This window comes from Bubalus kerabau, chromosome 10 (genome assembly GCF_029407905.1).
Source record: "Bubalus kerabau isolate K-KA32 ecotype Philippines breed swamp buffalo chromosome 10, PCC_UOA_SB_1v2, whole genome shotgun sequence".
NCBI classification, from domain to species: Eukaryota; Metazoa; Chordata; class Mammalia; order Artiodactyla; family Bovidae; genus Bubalus; species Bubalus kerabau.
The window spans coordinates 17,616,947-17,643,014 of NC_073633.1; the positions used below are offsets into that span (position 1 = coordinate 17,616,947).

At 43.6% G+C, this 26,068-nt stretch overlaps 1 protein-coding gene across 2 annotated transcripts in view; it reads left to right on the forward strand.

The window, feature by feature from the left end:
* Window positions 1-26,068, forward strand: part of MAP2K1 (mitogen-activated protein kinase kinase 1) — a 73,526-nt gene that overhangs the window by 11,353 nt on the left and 36,105 nt on the right. For both annotated transcript variants that reach the window (XM_055536767.1, XM_055536768.1), the window contains exon 2: window positions 24,761-24,971. In XM_055536767.1, the coding sequence (XP_055392742.1) occupies window positions 24,761-24,971 (211 nt within the window). The remainder of the gene's footprint in view (window positions 1-24,760; window positions 24,972-26,068) is intronic.

Genomic DNA, 26,068 nt, shown 5'->3' on the forward strand with positions numbered 1-26,068 from the left:
ATTAAATAGGATTTTTATCTCTTGTATTTTCAGGTTTATTTTATGTGGTCTTTATGGTATTTTTAAAATCTATTTCTAAAATTTCTTTTTAGCTCTTACATACTTTTGAGTCTTTTTTCCTTTTCTTAAATTGGGTAGGGTTAAAGATAACTTTAAAAATTGTCATGGTGTATATTTCCATTTATTAATGTCTCCCCCTCTTTTTCTGTTATGGTGTTATAGTTTCTTTTGAATAATTCTCTTGTGTCCTGAGTTAATATTTCAAATACCTAACATTTTGATGCTGTTGTGATGGAACATTTTTTAATTTGTGTATTCCATCTTGACTGTAATTTGATTTGTATGAATTGTTTATATCCTGAAGCTTTGTTAAATTCATTTATTATATCTAGTAACTTTTGATTGAATATCAGTATTTCTAGATTTATTAGTGTCATCTGCAAAACGTAACTCAATTCTTCCCTCTCAACACCATTTCTATTTTATAGCCATCTCAACTTGCTTTGCTCTCAATAGCAGTTCTTGTGTCCCAGGGGATCATTTGAAACTAATGAGGCTTCCCAGGAACCTTCGGGGCTAGGGGCTTTTCTGCTCTTTCCAAAGAGTTGTGAAAATAGGAAGCAGCTGTCCAGCTTTATAGAAGCAGCGCTTGTTAGGGCTGGCAGGGTCCTTACAGATCCTCTAGCCCTGTGCCTCCTTTTGCAGTATAAGGAAACCAGACCCAGAGAGGGGAAGGAACTTGCTGGGACTTCACACAGCTGGAGTTAAAGAAGGTACCTGAAATTTTATCCCAACTCAGACATAATTTCATTTGGTATGCTTACTTGGTCTGAAAAATTTCTAAGTTTACCCAAAACTGAATTTTGGTAATTTTACCCAGTCTTCTTAAAAATTTTTATAAACCTCTTTTTAGGTAATAATCTGAAACTCTGGAAAAGGATATCTCTCGATATCACCACTCACCTAAGGTGTTTGAGGAAAAAGGGAATGAGGAAATGGAGGGAGGAAAGGCTATTTTATTTTTGTCCAGGATCCTTAGTAGGAGGGCCTATTTTTAAGCTTCATAATGTCAGTTTTTAAAGCAGTGGTTTTCAGAATAACCACAGACAGAAGTCCCTGTGAAATGAATGCCTTCCTAGAATTGACCTATTTTGAGTTTAAACTGTTACCCAAGAAAGGTTCAGAATTTCAGATGCTCTTAAGCACATTTACTTTTCAGACAAAGTAGAACAACTGAGTTGAGTGAATGATCTGCATAGGTTCCAGATTCTGGTTAAATCTTGAAATTTGGGGAGTTGTAAGGAGAAGACATGACTAATCAGTCGCATTGTTGTACTTACATGTTGACTGGATCCAGGTTCATTATGTTTCTTTATTGAGTTAGAACTTTAATTTTCAGGTTATTGTTTTTTTAAATTAGATTAGACCCTCACCACATTTGAGAGTTCCGAGTTGAAATTATTGGCCCTATTTGATTTCATATCTTCCTTCAGTAAATAATCCTTCAAGGATGTCCTTGTTGGGGAGGCCTCAGAAGTTAGCAGGATTTCTAAGCTAACTATAAACCTTTTGTCTAATGGCTTACTCAAATCCAGATTGAAACCCTACCAAAGCGCTAGCCTGTATTTCAGCTCCTCTGTCTCTTTCCCTCTCTCTCTGAGTCTATGGAATGCTAGAAAAACAAGAAGAGGGTAGTTTTAACATTCCAGTAATTATTAACAGTAGAAAATACATCCTGCTTATCGTAGGCATCCATTTGTGTCCACTGATAAAACTTGGACATTGGAGCCACAGAAAATTCTATTCACCAAAAGAAGGACCAGTGGAACATTGGACCAGGCTCATAACACATTATATTAGTTTAGATAGAGAGTGCAACACTTATATTATTTTACTGGAACACTTCTAAAATATAGTCTTTTTTTTTTTTTTTTGCCTTATTTTATTTTGGTTACTAAATTAGTGCAAGGTTAGCCATACATGCAGCTTGTAAAAAGGCAGTCCTGAAGCATTTATAAATAAAAAAGAAGTTATAAAATATTTATTAGGGGAAGTCAAGGGGAGAGTTAGCGAGGAAAGTACCAAAAAACCACCAACAGGTGTTTTGGTTGCACTGAACAAAGTTTCAGCTTGATAGGCAATCGGGGGGAAGGGTTTTGTGAATTCCTGAAATGTGAGGTGGCATGCGAGGTGGAGGGGACACAGGGTAAGCGGAAATCAGCGGTTCCGGAGACACAGAAGGCTTGGGTTACTGGAGGCTCACCCCTTGCTGAGGATCCGTAACAATTCCTGAGCAAGTGGCTTTCTTGAAAAACAAGAGCTGCATCTTTAGGGCCCAGGTACGGAGTAATCAAGTATGGGTCCTAGATCAGGAAAGGCAAAAGATAGGATAAAGGCAAAAGACATAAAACTTTATCCCTGAAGGACATCATAACTGAAAAAATAACTACCACTGATTGAGGAACTTCCTGATCCGTTTCATCCATTATCTTAAACTTGCACTAAAATTCTGCAAGAAAGGTCATAATATTCTGTTATACAGATAAAGAAAATGAAGTTCAGGAATTTGCATGTTTGCCTAACTAGTTAATGGTGGAGCTAAGTTTGGAACCCAGGTCTGTCTTGCTCTAACATTCAAGCTCTTCCCACATAGCCCTCCAAAGATCACATAAAATACTAGAGGTCATTTTCCAGCTACTCTTGCCAGAACTGTAGCCACTAGCCATACGTAACTATTTAAATGTTAATGAATTAAAAGTTAAGAATTGGTTCCTAATTTATACTAGCCACATGGAGGACACAGTGGCCACATGTGGCTAGTGGTTACTGTACTGGGCAGCACAGATTACATTTTCATCGTTGCAGAAAATCTGTTAGTATCTAGCAGTTATCCAATTTAACTCTTACTTATTTTTGCCCCTTTCTTTTGCAAAGGAGAAAATGAAGGACAAAGCAACTAACTTGTTCAGTGTCTCCAGGCCTTTGGGCTGGTTGCCTGGTAGCTTTTCCTATGTTCCACCCCCTTCCTTAAAAAAAAATTAGCAGAATAGAGATGTGCAAAAGCAGTGACTCCTACTCTCTCAGCTTTGCCTGGCCTTCAAACTAGATTCTTCCTCCCAAAGTACAGTCCTGAGTTTCCATGAGTTCAAAGAACATTTCGTGGTTAATTTCCCCCAGGGAAATGAAAGATGTTTTTTGGAGAGGAATTCCATGCTAAATGTATGAAATAGCACTTTGATTCCTTCTGGTTCTTTCTCTGCTTTCCTACTAGGCACTTCGTAATTGAACTTGCAGCTGCCAACCATTTGTCTTCCAAATAAGGCCAACTTCAAAACAGTTCAAATGACAGAGGTATATATACTTTGAATGCCAGCAGCTGCTTGTTATTTGCTGTTTATTCCATGGCATTTGTGTTAGGGTCAAATAGATTATGCCCAGAATTACAACAACAGATTTCTAACTTGTGTGTTTAGAAGATTAAGATATATTAACATTCATTTAACTGATATTTAGTACATACCTAATATGTGTCAGGTACTGGGCTGAGAGATGGATGAAAAGGTTTGCTGAAAATTGGAAAAGATGCCAGTGTTACGGCCAAGTTGAATGTGTTTTAAATTTTCTGACTTTTATTGTCAGTATTTGCCATCCATATATATATACCTATTTAGTCCTAAATTCAATAAAAGCTTCAGTTTGGATCATAGCTTTGAAATAAAGTGAAGAATCACATGGAAATGTTCTTTTAGTACATGCTATTAAAGACGTTTAAAATTATATACTCCAGTGTTTAAATGACAGTCTAAAATGTATGTGTGTGCTTGGGGGATGAACCTGTGGGAAAAACCAAGGAAGGCATTGTACTGGGGTAGTATTTTTAGGAAGCCTAAATGTGATGTTTGATTTCAGTCTAACAGACTCATGGCTTAGAAAATTGTCTTTCAGAAACAGAGAAATTAAAGTTTGGGGCTTTTTCCAAAGGAAATGTTAAAATCACATAAATGAGTATGCTCAGAGAGATTAAAAGCAAATTTGAGGAGCTTCTGTGGTGACTCAGTGGTAGAGAATCTGCCTGCCAGTGCAGGAGATACCAGTTCGATCCCTGATCTGGGAAGATCCCACATGCTGTGGAACAGCTAAGCCTGTGCACTACAGTATTGAGCCTGCCTCCAGAGCCTGGGAACCATGACGACGGAGCCTTCGTGCCACAACTGCTGAAGCCCGTGCTCCCCAACAAGAGGAGCCGCCACAGTGACAAACCCACAAAGGACAGTGAAGAGTAGCCCCTGCTCACCACAACTAGAGGAAAGCCCGTGCAGCAAAGAAGACCCAGCACACAAAAAAACAGCAAAGAAAACTGATTTGACTGATAGCAAGGTGTCTGGGAGAGTGCCTTCCCTGAGAGCACAGAGGCGGGGCAGAGAGCACCTGAAAGGCAGTGGAGACGGTAGCATGGAATCTTGGGGGGCTCTGACATCTGGCCTTTCTGTCTGAGAGCAGGGGATGGGTGGGTGGGCGCAGAGCATCCAGAGGTCTTCACTGGATTGTTGAGAGTAGGATCTAATTTCTAGAAAGTTGGGGATGGGATTATAAGAGTTTTGGAGGCAACAGACCCCAAAGCAGGATGGTCTAAGGAAGACATTCACCTCTGAGTGGTACTTGTCTTTGGTGTTACTGCAGTGAAGAATCCAGCTTCCTGATCAGATTTTTGAACAAATGTTTCTGCTCCCCCACCCCAGGTCATTTGAATCTAGAGACCGACCCCTTTTTCTGAGGGATTTGAAAGTCTTCAGAATTTTCAGGCTGCAGTACTTTTGAATAATAGTACCTTGTGTAGAGCAACAGTGTGAGATCTGAATTCCTTTTCTACAACTATTAACTCACCACATGACCATTCTATGACTGCTTTCCTGCAAGGTGCGGTTGGTGGTAATGCCTTCTTACCTTTCAGGGTTTAGGTAATGAGCTCCACATGACCCTACAGGTCACCCCTGGGCCCATTTTCAAGTTCTAAGTAGATCATAAGTAGGTTAAATTTTATTGTTGAAAGGAATCTTGGAGATCTTTGTTGCAGTCCTAATTTTGGCGTAGATAAAGAATCTAGGACTAGAAGAAAACCTTAATAGAAGTTGACCTTGTCACACAGCAGGTTCTGCTTTGAATTACGAGTGTGACTTCTGAGTGAACATAGCCTGGAGACAGGCTCAGGGGGAGGCCTTTGAACCAGCACACTTGAGTTTGAATCTTGACTCCGCCTCTATTTTCTGTGATCTTGTGCAAGTTTTTTCATATCCTTGAATCTGTAAAATGGGCACAGTAATCCCTACCCAGCAGAAAGGATTCATAGATACTTGGTGTGTGTAAACTGCTTTTTATGATTAACTGGACTCATGAGAAGGACCAGGACTAGATTCGTGTCCCAGGGTGCCTTATTTTCTATTAGGTGAGAAGGAGAGAAAATTCTCACCTCCCAAAGAACTTCCAGTGATGAGACTCTTCAGCTGTTCTTTATCCACACAGACTTAGAATAGAGACAACACCGGGCATACTTGCAATATCTGGGGATGTGCAGGAAGGAAAAGAATTATTTTCAGTGAAATAGGAGGCTGCACAAGGTGCCTGGGAAGCAACTGCCGCAGTACATCCTAATATAGACTCCTCCCAGCGTCTCGAGGCGGCCGTCTGCCTGGCAGGCACCACCCGGGAAGCTCAGCTTTCATCTCCAAGAGTTTAAAGAGGATTACCTGGGGAGCGTGTGTGCGTGTGTGTAGGAATAGGGAGGGGTAGTCACTGTCATACAGGGAAGATATGGCTTCCCTTTCTTCCTGGGGCTCAAACCAGATGTTGAGGGTCAGTTCCAGGTAGATCTTGGGTTCAGCTTCTCCTTCATGTTTCTTCTAGAGGTCTTCCTCAATGGGCCCTGGCCTCTGCTCATACTATGTCTTCTACTGGGATTGCCTTCTCCACCTTTAGTACATGTTGAAATCCTTGTTGCCGTTAAGTCGCTCGGTCGTGTCCGACTCTTTGAGAACCCCATGGACTGCAGCATTCCAGGCCACCCTGTCCTTCACCATCTCCCAGAGCCTGCTCAAACTCATGTCCATCAAGGCAGTGATGTCATCCAACCTACTTATCCTCTGTTGTCCCCTTCTCCTGCCTTCAATCTTTCCCAGCATCAGGGTCTTTTCTAATGAATCAGCTCTTTGTATCAGGTGGCCAAAGGACTGGAGTTTCAGCATCAGTCCTTCCAATGAATATTCAGGATTAATTTCCTTTAGGATTGACTGGTTTGATCTTGCAGTCCAAGGGACTCTCAAGAGTCCTCTCCAACATCACAGAACGAAAGCATCAATTCTTCAGCCCTCAGCCTTCTTTATGGCCCAACTCTCACATCCATACATGACTATTGGGAAAAAAACATAGCTTTGACTATATGGACCTTTGTTGGCAAAGTAATGTCTCTGCTTTTTAATATGCTGTTTAGGTTTGTCATAGATTTTCTTCCAAGGAGCGAGGATCTTTTAAATTCATGGCTGCAGTCACCATCTGCAGTGATATTGGAGCCCAAGCAAATAAAGTCTGTCACTGTTTCCATTGTTTCCCTATCTATTTGCCATGAAGTGATGGGACCTGATGCCATGATCCTAGTTTTTTGAATGTTGAGTTTTAAGCCAGTTTTTTGACCCTCTTCTTTCACTTTCATCAAAAGGCTCTTTAGTTCCTCTTTGCTTTCTGCCATAAGGATGGTGTCATCTGCATATCTGAGGCTATTGATATTTCTCCCAACAATCTTGATTCCAGCTTGTGCTTCATCCAGCCCGGCATTTTGCATGGTGTACTCTGCATATAAGTTAAATAAGCAGGGTGACAATACACAGCCTTGACATACTCCTTTCCCTATTTGGAACAAGTCTTTTGTTCCATGTCCAGTTCTAACTATTGCTTCTTGACCTGCATACAGATTTCTCAGGAGGCAGGTCAGGTGGTCTGGTATTCCCATCTCTTTAAGAATTTTCCACAGTTTGTTGTGATCCACACAAAGACTTTAGTGTAGTCAGTGAAGCAGAAGTAGATGTTATTCTGGAATTCTCTTGTTTTTTCTATGATCCAGCGGATGTTGGCAATTTGATCTCTGGTTCCTCTGCCTTTTCTAAATCCAGCTTGAACATCTGGCAGTTCTCAGCTCATTACAATTGAAGCCTGGCTTGGAGAATTTTGAGCATTACTTTACTAGCATGTGAGATGAGTTGCAATTATCCAGTAGTTTGAACATTCTTTGGAACTGCCTTTCTTTGGGACTGGAATGAAAACTGGCCTTTTCCAGTCCTGTGGCCACTGCTGAGTTTTCCACATTTACTGGCATGTTGAGTGCAGCACTTTCACAGCATCATCTTTTAGGATTTGAAATAGCTCAACTGGAATTCCATCATTTCCACTAGCTTTGTTTGTAGTGATGCTTCCTAAGGCCCATTTGACTTTGCACTCCAGGATGTCTGGCTCTAGGTAAGTGATCATACCATCATGGTTATCTGAGTCATGAAGATCTTTTTTGTAGAGTTCTGTATATTCTTGTCACCTCTTCTTAATATCTTCTGCTTCTATTAGGTCCATACCATTTCTGTCCTTTATTGTGCCTATCTTTGCATGAAATGTTGTCTTGGTGTCTCTAATTTTCTTGAAGAGATCTCTAGTCTTTCCGATTCTATTGTTTTCCTCTATTTCTTTGCATTGATCACTGAGGAAGGCTTAACATCCTAATCTTGCTCAATTTATAGGTCAGCTCTCCTGTAAATCCATCACAGACTTGTCTTCTACCCACTCCAGGTAGTGGTCATCGTCCAGAGCATGCACTACATATCCCATCACATGTCAGTTGTTTGGGTAACTCTGTCCAGTTGGACTGGACTTAAGGAAGTCTGGAACTGGGTCTTAGTCATCATTATCTCCAGCGCACATCCTGTTTCCTAGAGTCTGGTTTGGTACCGTTCTGTTGAATGACTCAAGCCTTGAGATAGCAGAGGGCAGAAGACACTCCTTTCCCAAGGTCGAGACTTGGCTAATCCTTGTGAAGTCTGACTTTGACTCAAATTTGTGATTGGCTGTTTTCAGTTTATAATATCTTGGTGCAGGAGGGTCACAGTGTCGGTGGTAATCGTAGCATTTGTTCTGTGAGGCTCTGTGTGCTGCTTACTGTTTTTACATCTGTTTATTTCTTCACTCAACCACATGAGGCAGGTGCAGTGTGTTACCTCTGCCAGGTAGATGAGGAAGCTGGCCCTGGTTAATCTCGCAGGCAGCTAAGTGCCTTTTTAGTCAGTACGAAGCCTGGTGAAGAAACCGGCAGTGACATTCTGTGGTGTTCCCTGAGTCGCATGCCTGGCACAGAGGAAGGTGTAGGGAGTGTTTGGGGCCGGATGGATTGGCAAGCCTCTTTTGCGTGCTGAGCTGAACACTCATCCCCAGCAAATGCTGGGCTCTTTGATGGATATGTGACATTGGTGGCACCTGTGGCTTTTCACACTCCCCCCCACGCCTCTCCAGGGACTGGGATAGGCCAGATGGCCACAGACATAGGATTGTCAGCTTTGCATCCTCTCTGCAGATCGCACTGGGGAAGAGTTAAGTTTGTGCAGTAATATAATTTCGGTAACATGGTTTCATACTGCTAAGTTCTCTAACATTCTGGATAAATCACACTTCAGCAGAATTCATTTGGGAAAGGGTTTAATTTCACTGTAGGTGGCTGTGATTCCCACCCTCCAGCCCTCCCGCCCCCCTAATAAATCTAGGCTGATAACAGGTGAATGCAGCACTAAGCCAGGCTATTTCTGGACCCACGATAGCGTCATGTTATATTAATCATCCTTTTCACCACCAGCACCTCTCATTCTTTCTCCTCCAAGCACAGCCACCTGTCTGTCCTTATATATTAGATGTGGAAAAGATTTTGAGAGTTCAGTCTCCTGGATGTATCATGAAGAGACTGAGGTCCAGAGAGGCTAGGAAGCTTATTTGGTGTGGTACAGCTGGTGAAGACCTGAAACGAGATCGGAGGCCTCTGCTCTTTAGAGTGGGGCTGGGTTCTGCCTGTCCCAAAGCCTGCCCTTCAATCTGTCTTACAAGTAGGTCAGAGTCTATATGTTCAGTTTAAAATGAGGGAAAATGACCAGTTGCTCATTGTTAAAGACCCCCGGCGCAGAGTGAGTTCATTTCCTGTGAACCCTCACAGTCGTTCTTGACATTTCTTTGGTAACGGCCACTGAAGTCTTGACAGATTTCTGTAGAGTTAGCTGCTAATAGGATTCAACTTTCTGGGAAAAAAGAAAAAGAGGAAAGTATATGTGGAGGGAGAGAAAAAACTATTGTTAATTTGGCTCTAGAAGTCATCCAACTTTGATGTTTCAAATATGGCAGACAGACACAGAATCCAAGTCAGGTGTTTAGACTGCTGAAGATTAGTGAAATGTAACTGTAGGTGCAAGTCTGGCGTGTGAAAAGAAATAATGCTTTTTGTTTGTGGTGGAAGCTTCCATGTTCTACATTCTCCTGCTAGGGGACTTGCGGATGCTTGGGAGCTCAGCAGTTAGTATGTTGTCAGCTGGTCTCTGGTCGCCCCTCGTTAGGGGTGGGCCTGTTCCTTGTCTGAGTGGGAACCGTTGGGAGCGACACACATGCCTGGCCAGCCGAAGGGGCCCGTCGAGCTGCACTGGGTGATGTACGAGGCAGGAAGTCCCTCTGTAACAGCAGATGATAGTTCGCGGCATAGGTTTCACATGTAGTAGGTGGTCAGTGTTGATTCATTTCTCAATTAAAAATATGTCTTTATTTTTCTGTTCTTTCTTTACTAAGAGGAGCTCAAGTCTCTTTAATTAAGGGAAAAAAAGGAGCTAATGATGCCCTGCTGCACTTTCAACACCATGACTAGTTCCCCCAACAGATACAAACTCTGCTTTGACTCCTAGTGGGTGCTCTTGTTTGGTGGTGTAGGAGTGATCTGTGGAGGCAGACAGCTGAGTTTGCAGTCCTGGCTCCACTCCTGCACCCCTGTGTCGATTGGGCTCGTTGCTTAACCTCTCATCCAAGTTTGTTGCCAGTGTTTGGGAGCCTACCTCTCCTGGAAGTTTGATGTCAGAAATTATCTTGACCATGAACCTTTGCATGGTCTTCCTTGGAAAAGGTCCAGTGGAACTGTCCATGAACTACTCAGGAGACAGACCTCTTGGCGGGGCGGGGGGAATGTGGTGATCTTCACACGCATGTGTTGTGTTTCACCGCCTGCCCTGTGAACTTCTGGAGATCAGGACTTCAGTCTTGATGCCCCATCTTTAGCCCAGGCCCGACGTATAGTAGGCAGTCTCTAAACATGAAATGCGTGCATGAATGTCAGTGTTAGCTTACCAAGGTCATGTGGGACGGGAGGTTGGCTCCAGTGGGTTTTCTCTGATATCAAATGCACTGTTATGTGCATTGAGTTTCTTGATACTTACGCTTGAATCATTTCTACTCTTTGTTCTTTTTTTACTACTAAACAAAGCTGGGCTAGTTGGAGCCCCCAGATAGGGCCAAGAGATATGGCCCCTGCCTGACTCTGTGGTAGGTAAAGTGCTTAGTCCCAAACCAGTATGAAGAAAAGTTGGAAGTATTAATTATCTGATCAAGTAGAGTCTAGTTACTAGACTGTAAATGATAGATAATGGGCAGGGATGCCATAAATATCTTAGGGCCTGAGGGCCTGAGGAGTTAAAACTCCTCTCAGAATAGCCCAGGCAGCTCCTAGGAAGTAGCTTCTGAGGCAGGATGTGGCAAACCAGTGAGTAAATGAGAGCCTTTCTCCTTTGGAAGAAAAGGAAGTGGGTGGGGAGAAGTGAAGAGGAAGAGCCTGGTGGACAAACCTTTTTTATCTGCTGCAGTAAGAGCATGCTTCTCTTTTGAATGCCAGGCAGAAACTGCAGAATTTTAACCCAAAGCGATCAAGGTCCAAAGAATGCTTCATAAGGCTGGTTTTGCTGTCTTGTTTTTCTCTACATCTAATAACTCAAGTTTAATATGCAGTGGAGTACTGTCTTAGTAGATTTTGTTTTGTAATCTTGGTCATTCATTCTCAAAATTCTCCAAGGGAGGCTTCAACAGTACATGAACCAAGAACTTCCAGATGTTCAAGCTGGATTTAGAAAAGGCAGAGGAACCAGAGATCAAGTATCTGTTGGATAATCGAAAAAGCAAGAGAGTTCCAGAAAAACATCTACTTCTGCTTTATTGACTATGCCAAAGCCTTTGACTGTATGGATCATGAAAAACTGTGGAAAATTCTGAAAGAGATGGGAATACCAGACCACCTTACCTGCCTCCTGAGAAATCTGTATGCAGGTCAAGAAGCAATAGTTAGAACCGGATATGGAACAACAGACTGGTTCCAAATTGGGAAGGGAGTACATCAAGGTTGTATAATGTTACCCTGCTTATTTAACATATATGCAGAAGTACATCATGTGAAAGTCCATGCTGGATGAAACACAAGCTGGAATCAAGATTGTTGGGAGAAATATCAGTAACCTCAGATATGCAGATGACACCACTCTTATGGCAGAAAGCAAAGAGAAGGCCTCTTGATGAAAGTAAAAGAGCAGAGTGAAAAAGCTGGCTTAAAACTCAACATTCAAAAAACTAAGATCATGGCATCAGGTCCCATCACTTCACGGCAAATACATGGGGAAGCAATGGAAATAGTGACAGACTTTATTTTCTCAGGCTCTGAAATCACTGCAGATGGTGACTGCAGCCATGAAATTAAAGGATGTTTGCTCCCTGGGATAAAAGCTATGACAAACCTAGACAGCATATTAAAAAGGAGAGAGATTACTTTGCCAACAGAGGTCTGTCTAGTCAAAGCTATGGTTTTTCCAGTAGTCATGTATGGATGTGAGAGTTGGACCATAAAGAAAGCTGAGTGCTAAAGAATTGATGCTTTGGAACTGTGGTGTTGGAGAGGACTCTTGAGAGTCCCTTGGACTGCAAGGAGACCAAACCAGTCAATCCTAAAGGAGATCAGTCCTGAATATTCATTGGAAAGACTGATGCTGAAGCTGAAACTCCAATACTTTGGCCACTTGATGCGAAGAACTGACTCATTAGAAAAGACCCTGATGCTGGGAAAGATTGAAGGCAGGAGGAGAAGGGGACAACAGAGGATGATATGGTTGGATGGCATCTCTGTCTTGATGGACATGAGTTTGAGCATTCTCCGGGAGATGGTGAAGGACAGAGAGGCCTGGCGTGCTGCAGTCCATGGGGTTGCAAAGAGTCAGACACGACTAGCTACTGAACTGACTGAATGTGCTGTGGAGTACTGTCTAGGTAGATTTTGTTTTCTAATTTTGGTCATTCATGTATTCTTTAATGCTCTTTGAGGATTCACAATTAATGTGAGGTGTCACCCACAATCACACTCTTTTTGTAAGCAAGAATAAGTTAGAGGAAAGGTATTCTTGTTTATTTTAGAAAAGCATCTCTTTTAATGTGGCCAGCTGTTTGTTTCAGAGCACATTCTCACTGTGTTCATAACAGTCTTTTGTAACACAGGACAGGAGTATGCTTCCATTTAATACATGTGAGAGAGCTTGTTCAAGGTTAGATGATCAGTTACCAGCAGAGTTGATGGAGGCTGTAGACCTCTTGATTTCAAATTCAGGGTTATTTCCACAATTTTAGTGTCTTTTGTTAAGACTGTGGTTATACATTGGAGGTAAATTATTGACAGAGGGTGCAATTCTGCAAATAAAAAGCCCTCAGGCATTCAGTAATGCATATATGAAATGAGATAGCCAAACTGAATTTGGTGAGCTTCAAGCATAGTTGGAAAAGCAACCATCATTTATTAATGTATTGCATAGATAGCAATAATATGAATCAGTGTTGGGTTTAGGAATTGGCTCCAGGACTGTGGTTTGACAGGAGAGAAACGCTTCTGTCCTTAAAATGAGCTGGTATGCATAATAGACTCGATTTGACGGTACAATCAAAGGCTTCTTTGAGCCAGTCTTTGGAACAGATAACGAGAGTTGATTATCTAAAAGAGAATTCCCCAGTGGGCTTCCAAGGAGTTGGAAAGTTGAACTCAGCTGTTTTTAGACTTCAGGTTTCTACATCCTCTCAAGGAAACCAGTGTCTTCTGAGTTGTGCAGTTCTTGACTCTATTTCTGTTATGATTGCAAACTAGAATTTCTTTTAGGTTGATGTATAGTTGACTTACAATACTGTGTTAGTTTGGAGTATACAGTGCAGTGACTTGGTTTTTTGGCAATTATATTCCATTTTAAGTTTTTACAAGATATTGGGTATAATTTCCTGTCCTATATATAGTAAGTCCTGTTGCTTTTCTATTTTATGTATTTCTGTTCATCTCTCCTAATTTGTCCCCCTCCTCGCTCTATATTTGTGAATCAATTTCTGTTTTGTATATAGATTCATTTGTATAATTTTTTAGATTCCACATATAAGTGATATCATATAATATTTGTCTTCCTCTGGTCTGATTTGTTTCTCTAAGAATTATGTTCTCTGGGACCATCCGCATCGCTGCACATGGCAGTGCTTCATTCTGTTTCCTGGTGGAGTGATCGTCCACTGCGTACGTGTGCCACATGTTCTCAAGCCAGTCGCCTGTTGCTGGGCCCTTGTCTTGGCTATTATAAATAGTGCTGCTATGAACATTGAAGTGCGTGTATCTTTTCAAATTAGAGTTTTCTTTTTCCCAGATGTATACCCAGAAGTGGAATTGCTGGATCATAAGGTAGCTTTGTTTTTTGTTTTTAAGGAACCTCCATACTGTTTCCCATAGTGGCTGCACCGGTTTCTGTTCCCACCCGCGGTGTAGTAGGGTTCCCTTTTCTCCACAGCCTCTCCAGCGTTTATTATTTGTAGACTTCTGTTCATAGCTATTCTGACCAGTGTGAGGTGATGTCTCATTGTGGTTTTGATCTGCATTTCTTTAACTGTTAGCGATATTGAGCATCTCTCATGTGCCTTTTAGCTATTTCTGTGTCTTCTTTCAGGAAATGTCTGTTTAGGTCTTTTGCCTGTTTTTTGATTGGGTTGTTTGTTTTTTTGATGTTGAGTCATATGAGATGTTTGTATATTTTATATATTAACCCCTTGCCGATCGTTTCATCAAACTAGAATTCTTTACTTCTTTAAATGTCTGCTTTGCATGAGTGCATTATTGGTGATTTGACCCCAAAAGTGCATACTTAAATTGCATTCTGGTCAAATTGTGATATCTTGAATGTATCTTAAATGTTTAAGTAGTAAAACAAGTAAAAATTCTGATGGCATTTTTAGAAACTAAGATGCCAGGCTGCTGTTTGTTGCTAAACCATAAACAACATCCTCAGGCATTTTAGGCTGGTGTGCGAGGGCCACGTCTTAAAAATTTTTTAACTTAAAAGAGTTTTTATGTTTTATTGAAATATAATTGACCTATAACAGTGCATACGTTTAAGGTATACATTGTACTGATTTGATATGTATTGCAGTATGATTGCCACCATAGCATTAGTGAATACCTCTGTCTTGTCACATAATTATCATTTCTTTTTGTGTGTATGTGTGGTGAGAACATTTAAGATCTAGTCTCTTAGCAACTTTGAAATATGTAATATAGTATTGTTGACTAGAATCACTGTACTGAGCATCAGACATGCAGAACCTGTTCGTCTTCTAACCCCAAGTCTGTAGCCTTTGGCCAGCATCTCCCCGTTTCCTCCCAAACCTAGTCCCTTAGCGTGATGTGCTGTGTCCTTCACAGTCTCGCCCCAGCTCAGCCTCCAGTTTCCTCTGGGCTCTCTCCTGGGCGCACCTGCTCTCTGATCACTTGGGACGGCTTGTAGCTTTCAGCGTTCTTCTGTTCATGCTGATGCCCGAGCCTGCATGGAGTGCTTTTCCCCCTGCTGCAGAAACTGATACCCTTCAGTTCTGTCTTCAGTGGGCATTACACTTTCTGACCTTTGCTTTCCCTTCCTCATCTTAGATGGAGTTGTCTTTTTTCTGTTCCCATGTCCCGCTGTGCCCACCTCAGTTTCAGCATTATGGTCTCCTTTACCCTGCAGTCGTTGCTGTACTTGTTAGTACCCTTCCTGGTGCTTGGCTTGCACTGTAATATCTGTCTGTCTCTTTCTCATCTCTATATCTCTGTCTCCCTGTTTACACACACACACACACACACACACACACACACAGCCTGGTGAGGCAGGACATTGTCTTGCACCACTGTACCTCCCTAACCTCTAGCATAGATAGTGCCTATCACACCATGGATGCTCCATAATGAATCTGTGTTGCATTTTCACGGCTATAGACAGCACAGCTGTAACCTAGATACCTACTCCCATTCCTTACACCCTGCCCTCCTCTAGATTGGGCAGTCCTGGAGATTTAGATTCTCTTGGTCACTTCTGTTTCTTTGGGACTCACATTTCCCTTCTGTGTTTTTTCTCTTCTCTTTGCTCTGTGCTGAACCAACTTGGAATTTGGCCCTCTTTCCTTTGTTTCCATCAAACAACAGTAAGAACAAAATATACACAAGGCTGTTTGTGTGCATGGCAGAGTAGACTGAAGGTCTGGGGTAGGGAGAATGTATTGTAGCAATAAAGACAACATAAACTTTGGTGGTCTTAGGTTTAGATGACCTCTGCCACTCTGTCATGGTGTATCCTTTTCTTCATCTTTTGCTGCTTCACAGCCACTCCCCGTAGAAGTCTCTCCCATTTTATTCTGTGATATAATCCATCTCTCCAGCTCCACCCCTGTGCTGCCCAGGCCTGCTTCTGCCTATGCCAGAGCTCAGGAGCAGCCCCTTCTCAACTATGGGCCAGCCTTCTGGGCCTCAGGTATCCTCCACTCTGAGGGAATTTGTTACGAGCACACTTATTTCCTCACCCTTCACCTTCTTTCAGAAGACAGAAACGAACACTGTCAGTTTGGGTTTTCATTAAATTTCATTCTCTCTGGTCTATGATGTTACTTCTACCAGCTAGGTTTTGACTCTGCCAGACCAGTCACTCTTAAGTGGAGAGCCTGACTAATAGTTTAGGAACTTGAGTGCCTCCGTGAGCATGTGTATGGCCTTCTAGCCCTGGTCCCTGAGATTGCTAGAGGGGCCCAGGCAGTGAGATTTCCCCCAGAGGTGGTATGTGCTCAAAGGTGAGGTTTGCTGACCTCTCTTGTCTGTACTTTGAGCAAGGAGAAGGATGTTGCTGTAATAAACATGCTGTTTGTGTATTTAAGGGGAGAAACGGGTCTGGAGAAATGAAAATTTCTCAACATGATCTAGAATTGGAGATGTGTTTTGAGTGCTGTGTTTTTTTTTTTTTTTTTTTGACTACATCTTCCTGCTTCTGGGCACTAGCTATTGATCTTTTTTTGCCCCGGGGACTCAGCTGTCCTCACCATTTTGGGTTATGAGGTCTAAGGTTGTGGTTGGATCCTTTCTCCTTGAAGAGCAACCTGCACCTGTCGTTCACAGAACAACGTGGGCCATTATTATGCAGGGAGTTGCTAAAATGCCTTTCTCTAGAACAGGGAATTGTTGTTTAGTCGCTAAGTCATGTCTGACTCCTTTGCGACCTCATGGACTGTAGTCCGTCAGGCTCGCCAGTGGGTGGAATCCCATGCAGCATTGTATTAAGGCCGCTTTCACCGGTTTGTCCTTTCAAGAACAGTCAGCGAGTCCCATTCGATGGCTGCCTTTGTTTTTCTGATGGTGACCACCGGTTTATTGGATTTTCTACCTAGGTCATCCTTGGTGCTTTCTTTCGTCACTTTCTGCCCCTTCCCTGCTACCCTCTCAGGGCCGCCAGAACGTTTACTGCTCATCCCACGTGGACACCTGGTCAGTGTCCTATCTCTACCCTTCCCTCCCCAACCAAATTGTGTGTCAGCCTCGGATGTTCCTCTGAAAGAAGTTTCTTTTGGGGTAGATTTAATTTGCTGCCCTCTCAGGGATTTTACCTCTTAGCCAAACACACTTCTTACTTCAGAGTCACTAATGGGTAAATACCTGGTGTTAGGGATGAGCTAAGTTAGAGATTTGTTTGAAGGACATGAGCTCTTTAGCTGGTGTGGGGGAAAGATCAAACTTTGGAATTCCAACCCTAGCTTTGGTTAAGTCACTTAACTACTTCTGGCCTCCATTTCCATGTCTGTAAAACAGGAACAACATACCCATTTTTAAATGTTGTTGTGAGGATTAGGTGAGTTAATGAGTATACCATGACTAGCATTTAGGAGCTCATCTCTTAACTGCATCTAAATGTTCATTCTTTGTCAGACTCTTACATCCCTCTTTTGTCCCTATTAAGTAAAGGTGATGCATACCTTTTTGTCCTCTGTCTTCTGATCTTTTTTCCTCTCCCTCCAAACTCAATCACTTTTTTCTTTTCTTTTGGTACCACTACAGAAGACTGGTCCTTCGGAAATTAACTCACGTGTGGCTAATATGAACACATTTTGTCCACTGGGGCAGAAGGAACCATAGGCTGTCAGTTCTTTCAAGCAACAATTTGACACGCCCTGTCTGATTCAGGATGTTGTTCAGTATTTAAGAAGAGTGTGTGAGTGGGTGATCCTGTCACTCCAGAGGTTCCTGTGTGTGTGTGTGTGTGTGTGTTTCAGCATGCCTGTCTGCAGAAACATGCCATGGGAAGGTTCTTTATATGATTTCAGAAGGCAGTTTGATTCCAAGGATGAAGTTGGGTTGTTTTTTTGAAGGATAGGAATATGTGATGATTATTTATTTCTTTTAGTCAAACTCATTCTGTTGACTTTTAAAAATATTTGCTTATTGGCTTGGAAGCTGTTTGATTTAAAGTGAAATTAGTGATAAACATCTGTCCCGACTCTCATTTTCTGATTTTTTTACTTTTAAACTGTATTCTCCCGGTGTTCTTTGCTCTTAATGTTCTTACTCCCAGTTCTGTACCACAGTCTATATTGTAGACCCTGCTGGAATGCCCTTTCTCCTTTTTTGCTATCTAAATTTTATATGTTCTTCTAGAATCCTACAAAAATTACCTTGATTACTCAGCATGTTCTGAACTACAGAGCCATCTGTGTCCTAGGCTCTTTGTGAGGATTAGGGAACCTGAAGGATAGTCTTTGCTCTAAAGTCTTTTTTGGGAGTGGTGGTGAAGCCAGTAAAGGCAATAAAGGTAGTGTGTAACAACATTGTGCATTTTTTCTATGCTATTATTTATTGCATGAAAATGTGAAAACGCAGGGATTTCATCAGTAAAATGGGGCTAACAGTGGCAATTGTGCCATGGTGGCAGTAAGAATTTAGGTGCTTATCCATGTTTAGCAGAATACCTGGCACACAGCAGGTATGCAATAAATCAGTAGTAGGTACTGTCAAATCACACATTATTCTTATTAACCAACAATTACTGACAATACCATAGCAATATTAAATATTTGTTTATCACTTTTGGTGATTCCAGTACTTTTTTTTATATTGCACTTTCACTTAATCTGTGAAATCACCTTTTATTTACCATCACATCATTGTCTTAATTTGCCCTTCTTTGTATTCCTCTCACTATTCACCGAGGGCCTTGTAGTGTCAAATGGCGTGCATTCTTACCGAAGACCTGGGGAGATGAAACAAACCTATAATATGACATCAGAGGTCAACAGGCTTATTGGCAAACTGGACAGAACTGAGGAAAGAATCAGTGACCTAAAAGAAGGGTTCATAAAAACTATCCAAGCTGAAACACAAAGAGGGAAAAAAAGAATAAAAGGAAATCAGAACAGAGCTTTCAAGGCGGATTGATCTGATTATCAAGAGATACTGAGATTGAGAAAGAGAGAGGAAACAGAACTGACTGGAAGTTTTAGAGGAATTCGCTTTTGTGATTGTGGAAGCCTGTTAAGGCCAAAAGCTTCAGGGTAGGCTGGCAGGCTGGAGGCCCAGGAAAGAGTTGCACTATAAGTCCAAAGGCAGTCCACTGGAAGAATTCTACTGTTGGTAAGGCCCGCTCACATTATGGAAGGTAATCTGCTTTACTAAAAGTCTACCAATTTAAATGTTCATCTCATTTCCCCCCCAACCCCCCAAAAACCCAGAAGCATCCAGAATAATGTTTGATGAAGTACATTGGCACTGGGACCCAGCAGTGCTGCACGTGGGATTGACCGTCATACGTCCCTTCCTGGCCACCACCCTCCCCACCGAAGGGCAATCGCTTTTTAACTTGATTTGTTTTTGTTTTTGGATTTTTAAGAAATTGAAGTATAGTTGATTTACAGTGTTATGTTAATTTCTTCTATACAGCAAAGTGATTCAATTATATATATCTTCTTTTTCATATTCTTTTCAACTGTGGTTTATCACAAGATAGTGAATATAGTTCCCTGTGCTACACAGTAGGGCCTTGTTGTTTATCCTACTGTTGTTTATAATATTCTGTATTAGAGTTTGCATCACTGTTTATAATAGCGTAGTTTAGTTTTGAATTCTATATAGATGGAATGACATAGTGTGTATTCTTTTGTATCTGGTCTCTTTCACAGAGCCTGTATACGTACTCCTGGAATTTTACTCCCCCGTTAGTTAACCAGCCCTTCCCAGAGCACCTGCAGGATGGAGGTGGGGGGCTATAAGCTTCTCCCCACCATGTTGTCCGGGGCTGGCCATGGTCGGCACACACGGGTGGGCTGCGCTAACACAGGTGGGCTAGTCCAGGTTGGAGTCTGGAGGTTGTGAGCTGTGCCTTTGGCCCCTTGGCCTTCCTCAGCCAGGCCCCTTTTCCTCTCTTCTTGCCTTTGTAGCCCCCTGCATCTCCTGCTGTCTGTGGTTTGGCCATGTAGAGACCCTTGATGCCAGCTCTACCCCTTTCCCCTCACCTCCCCGGTTGAAGCTCCTCAGCCCCTCAGTCCAAATACGCCCTCTGCCTTATTCTGTACCTCCTCAGCTGGCTATCATGTTGATAGACTTCCTGAGACATCTAGACCACTCTCTCCAACCTACTCCCCATATCCTTTTTTTTTTTAATGGGTGTGGAAACCAAGGATACCAGAAAAGGAGGTATCAAGGATACCAGAAAAGACCTCTCAGAGGGGGAGTGCATAGGATGTAGGTCAGGGGCGCATCCTTAGTCTCTGGGGGCTGTTCCCTTTCTGCCTTTCTTTCCCTCTTGCTTTCTGGCCCTACTGGCCGGATTCCCCAGGAGGAGGAGAAGTTCAGCACTCCTTGGGCTCTCTGGTGAGGAGACCCACCTGCACCGGGGCTCCCCCTCCCCTCCCAGCACACTGAGTGGGGGTCACCCCCTGCTCTTCCCTCTGTGCTTCCTCCTGGTGGGGGTGGGCCTTCCACCTGCCGCCACCGTGCTCAGGTTGGTGACAGACAATGGGCTGGAGTTTGGCATGCATTTGTGGCTCATTTCTGTTTGGTGTGTGTCAGTCTGATGACCCCATTCCTTGGTCTGGACATTGCCTCCCTCCACCTTTCGGGTCAGCTTCCCGTTGCAGTGACCATCAAAGTTGAAGGTGGCAATGTTTAGGAGTTGGGAGGCCTGCCACCCATGAGCTCTGGGACCTCGCCCTCTGTGCACCTCCATCTCCTCACTTGTGGAATGGGTTGCATAAGGTGGTCTTTCAGGTCTCTCCTGTGCTGCCTTGTGTACTGCTTCTTGATGTGAACATCGAGCCAGGAATGAAAGGTTCCAGCTGTGGCTGTGTAATGAGGCTTAGCAGATGGGTGAGTTGAGAGGGAAGGAGATGTTCTGTAGGCTCGTCCCCACCCACTTCATTGTGCTTCCCTGGTGTTTTCAGAACATGAATGACAGCCCATGTTTTTCTCCAAGTCCCTTGTTTTTCTTCTGTGTTCCCATTTCAAGCCTGTGCTCGTGCGTCTGGATGAACTCGTGTCTACTGACGCCCTGGTGCAGGATTCCCGTTGCAGTGGGTTGCTCCCTTTCTGCCGTAGGCAGTGTGCGTGCTGGGGGTCGGAGCTGTCGCGGTTGCTCCCTGAAGAGGGCCGGGTGTGTCAGAGATGGAAGCTGCTAGGCTCCAGGTTCTTTTCTTAATCCCTAGTCCTGATATTGCTGATTTCAGTGAAAACCAAAGATTGTGAGAGAGGCTGGTTCTCACCGTCTGAGTGTTGGAGATTTGTGGGGTGGCTGGAGGTGAGGGGCCCCTCTCTTCCTATTTCCTTTGTGTGAAGCATTTCACCTTGGGAGGGCACAGATGAGCCCTGTTGAACATTATCTGTTCCCCGTGTGAGAGGAAGCAGTACTGAATGCTGATATCTTATTGATTGATTTCTCTTTAATGAGTCGTGAAAGTCGTTTTGTGGCCAGGATTTTCCTTTCACCTTCAGATAAAATCTTTTGTCTTTCATTCTCTGAAATAGTTTTTAAAACACTTTTAGAGGCTTTTTAATAATTTTTAAATTACAGGAAATTAAATTACAGAAAGGACAAAAGACAGTAGCATTTGGAGCCTGCTGTTGATGCTGTGGCTTCTCCTTATCCTTCAACCCACTCCCACCTGCCCCAACATTTGTGTTGAAATGTGTCAAAATGCCTGTGTTTTGTCCCATTAGTTTTCTGTTTTAATCCTGTCCTGGTGAAGTAAGCATCTTCCTACTCTCTTTTATAGGAGAGAAAACAGACTGTCAAGTTAAATGACTTGTTCATGGTCACCCAGCTAGCTGATGCCCAGTTCGGGATAAGCATCCAGGATTTCTGATTACTGTGACTCATTAATTTGGTGACACTGGTCCACCCCCGGTCGTCAGGAAAGTCTTGCCACCGTAGCTTGTAGTTTTTGCCATGTCTCCTCGCTCCGTGGCTCCACCCTCTGAAAGCAAAATCAGAAGCTGGGTCCTTAGCTGATGGAGTAGGCGGAAGGACCGTGAAGCACAGGAGGGAGGGCAGGGAGGAAGGTGGCACAAAGCCCAGATTTAGTTTTTCTTCCTCAAAGTGGGAGAATTCCTTATTTCTGCAGAGTCAGAAAATGAGCAGAGTCAGCGTCCCTCCCACCTTCCCCCCTCCCCCTCCTCAGCCTCCAAATGGGTGTGGCTTCTTGTGGCCAGTGTTTCTCACGAGGCAGTTGTTCAGATTGGCATACAAGGGAGACAGGATGGCATCTGAGGCAAAGTGCTCTTCATGTAGGGACACCATTTATACATTTTTTCGTCTGGTTGAGCCCTGGTGTGTTAAGTGCGCCGCCCTAGAATCTCACCCATGTTTGCAAGTCACCACCCTTGAAAGTATGGAACTTTTTGAAGAGGTAATACAGCCTCATGATTAAGGTTAGAGATTCTCTCTGCCCAGGTTTAAATCCTGGCTCTGCCACTTACTAGCTTACAACCTTGGAAGAGTTACTTCCCCTGTCTGTGCTTGAGTTCACTGTCTGTTGTAATTGTAGGGGTGTGGATTAAACGCATTAATATGTGTAAAACACTCAAAAGAGAATACAGTGTTATTAAGGAGAGTGATGATCTTTTCATCTAGCCCCCGTTTCTTCTCTCCCTCATACATGCTCAGTGTCCGGGTGTGTATGTGTGTGTATGTTCTTTTTTTTGGCCACACTGTATGGCATATGGGATTTTAGTTCCCCAACCAGGGATTGAACCTGTGCCCCCTGCATTGGAGGCGCCGAGAGTCAACCACTGGACCACCAGGGACGTGTCCCTGTGTGTGTGTGTTCTAGAGTGCTTTTTGAGTCTGCATTTCCAGTCAGACTACTGACCCTCCAGGCAGCTGTAACCTCATCCAGGTTTTAGCTGTGAGGTCTGTCTGCATTTGACGTGTGTTTCTAAATGTTGTCATCAATGGGCTCCTTTGTGGAGAGACCTTAGAGAAGGGAAACCAGAGGGTGTGAGCTGTGCACTCCCAGCAGCCATGGTTCCAGCGTCCCTACCTGAGGGCCTGAGGGGAGCATGAGGCTGAGCTGAGCCTTTCAGGATGATGATATTGACCAACTGTCTCAGTCTGCGGGGGCTACATCACAAAATACCATAGGCTGGGTGGTTTACATAACAGAAATTACTTTTCTCCTAGTTCTGGAGGCTTGAAGTCTGAGATGAGGACTGGTTGACTTGCCAGCATGGTTGGGTTTTGGCAAGACCTCTCTTTCTGGCTTGTAGATACTGCCGTCTTGCTGTATCTTCACACAGCCTTTCCTTGGAGTGTGTAGGGGGAAGGCCACCTCTTTTACAAGACTATCAGTCCTATCTGAATAGGGCTCTACCCATATGACCTTACTTAACCTTGATTATTTCCTAAAAATCCTCTCTCTAAACACTAGTTAAGGTTTCAACTTAACGAATTTTTAGGGGACAGTTCAGTTGATGGCCCCAGCCTTCTTTCCCCGCAGAGTTACCCAGTGAGGAAGATGGGAAAGTCAGCCCCGTGTCCTCTTCGGCCCCGTGTACCGTGTTATTTGTAAGGCAGTATTGGATCCTCCCATACACTGGGGAGGCATAGGGTCTCCATCTCCTTCTTAAGGTTTGGAGTATAATGTGAACGAAGAGTGGAAGACGATGCTGCTCTTACCCTTCAAGCTCAGAAATGGTGCGCCTGTTGAGGGGAAGGGGTCACCAACTTCCTGATGCGTAATGCCTGCCTGTCTTGCCACCTGTGTTGTTTGTCTAGACTAAGGACAAAAATGAAACACGGTAGAAGCGCTCCTTACCACCCTTCTCTTCACAGGTTCCCAGGAGGTAATGAGCACTTTTCAGTTCTTTATGTAAAACGCACTAGTGGGCTGCTCTCTGCCACACCCACTCACTCTGGCACCCACTGTTTGGATTATGTGCTTACCAAGAGATGATTTGTCCCCAAAGTCATTTCTACAGTTATAGCTGGAATTGTAATTAAGAAATGTATGTATTTAAATATACGATAAACTGATGAAATATGATTGCAAACGAAGTGGTTTTCTTTTTTCTCCCTCTGTGAAGACTGGTTAAGAGCCGTGCAAAGACTCAGTAAAGCCAAGTCAGTAAAAAAAAAAATTACTGTCAAATTTGGTGAGCATTAAAATGGGAGAAAGTCATCCAACTTTTAAAGTTTTATGGAGATTATTCTGTTGACATCTTTACTCCACCTGAAAGAATTTGGAAATGATAGGCACTGTATTCTCTTCTGGTTCATGTAATAAAGGTGATGTGGAGTTCTTACTCAAAGAAGGTGGGTGAATGAATGCACTTTATGTTTGTTGCAAAAATAAAAATTTTAGGTATATCCTGTTTGCTCTGTTTTGATTCACCTTGTTCCTGATCTGATCACATGGAGAAGGAGGGTTTCTGTTGTGATTCAGGTTAGAGCCTGTTTTGATGATGTGCTTTGGTTTCAATTTAGTGATTTTAGGAAATAGATTGTATTTTGTTTATGGTGTTGTAAAACCAACACTCGTGGGACTTTTTGAAACTGGGGTTTTAAGACAGAGTAAGGTGGCTCACTCTGGAGTTTAGTAGATTCTGTGGTTCCTTTTGTAGGCCCAGAGCCTATTGAGAGAGAACTCATTCCCTTATTTTACAAACGAGGAGACCAGGCCTTGAGAGGGGAAGTGTGTCCGTGGTGAACCGTGAGGGGTGGTGGAGTGCAGGGGGCAGAGCCACAGCAGGTGAGACCCTCCCCGAGCCGCCTCCGTCAGCTCTCTCTCTGGCCCCAGCGCTGGAGCTCTCCACAGCAGGAGCACTCCTTTGGGTGGGCTTCTCTGTTGCCGGTGTTGACCTGTGCTCCCCGCTTTGGGACAGGACCAACCTGGAGGCCTTGCAGAAGAAGCTGGAGGAGCTGGAGCTCGATGAACAGCAGCGGAAGCGCCTCGAGGCCTTTCTGACCCAGAAGCAGAAGGTGGGGGAACTGAAGGATGATGACTTTGAGAAGATCAGTGAGCTGGGTGCCGGCAATGGAGGTGTGGTGTTCAAGGTCTCCCACAAGCCGTCCGGACTCGTTATGGCCAGAAAGGTGAGGGCACTTTAAAAAAAAAAAAAAAAGGACTGAATCAAGCTTGCCTTGGTAGACAGGTAATTGGATTATCTCTTAGAAGACCTGGGGGCCTGGAGACAAGGGTGGAAAGAAAATTGACTTTTCATTCAGTACACTTTTGTGCTGTTTGAAGTTTGAATTCGTGTTATCTGTTAGATTACAGATAAACACACTCATGATGTGTTAGTGTATTTATCCCACTCCCCAGACTGGAAAATAATAGCAAGGGACCTTTTGTTAGCTTTCTGGGTGCTCTAGAAAGAAAGCTGAGATGCTCATTTGCCATTTTTCAAGAGCAGGGGCTGCTTTCATTTACCCAGCCCCAGGGACACACATTGAAGAAGGAAATGGCAACCCACTCCAGTGTTCTTGCCTGGAAAATCCCAGGGACGGGGGAGCCTGGTGGGCTGCCATCTCTGGGGTTGCACAGAGTCGGACACGACTGAAGCGACTTAGCAGGGACACACAAAACATTGACTTCGTGTTGCTTCTCTGAGCTCCACCCCTGCCCATGCTTCCCCTTCGTCTCCCTGCAGTATGGCGTCCTGGCTCTGCACCCTGGCGTGCAGTCCTTGAGCTGGACGTGCCTCCCTGGTGACCCTGAGTCCTCCTCTTTCTGGACAGCAGATTTGGACTCTTCCATGTTTTGCAGCACACCATGTTCATTTCTGTCCACATATTTTTGCTCATGCTGTTCCTTCCATCTTTTCAAACACTTCCCATCTTCAAGGCCCACCTCCTGTCTAGCTTTCACTAGCGCCCACGCTGCTAACCGCTGCTTCCATGTCTTCTGACACTCATTGTCCATGGTTCTTTTTAGAAGCTCAGCCTTATTTGGTAACCATTTCATGTTTTTGTCACCTGTCTCCTCAGCTGAAACAAGGGACAGCGTGGCGGGGCGAAGATAAGGAGGCCCCCCAGGCCTTGGCTAAATCTCAACCACATCAGGCTCCTAAGGTCAAGGGGAAGTCTCCTGGGCAGCTTAGATTGGCAGACCCAGTTCCTCATCCCCTTCTGGTCCTGCAACCCTTGGGTATCAACCAAGTCTCTAAGGCCACTTCCCCTCATCTCTCAGC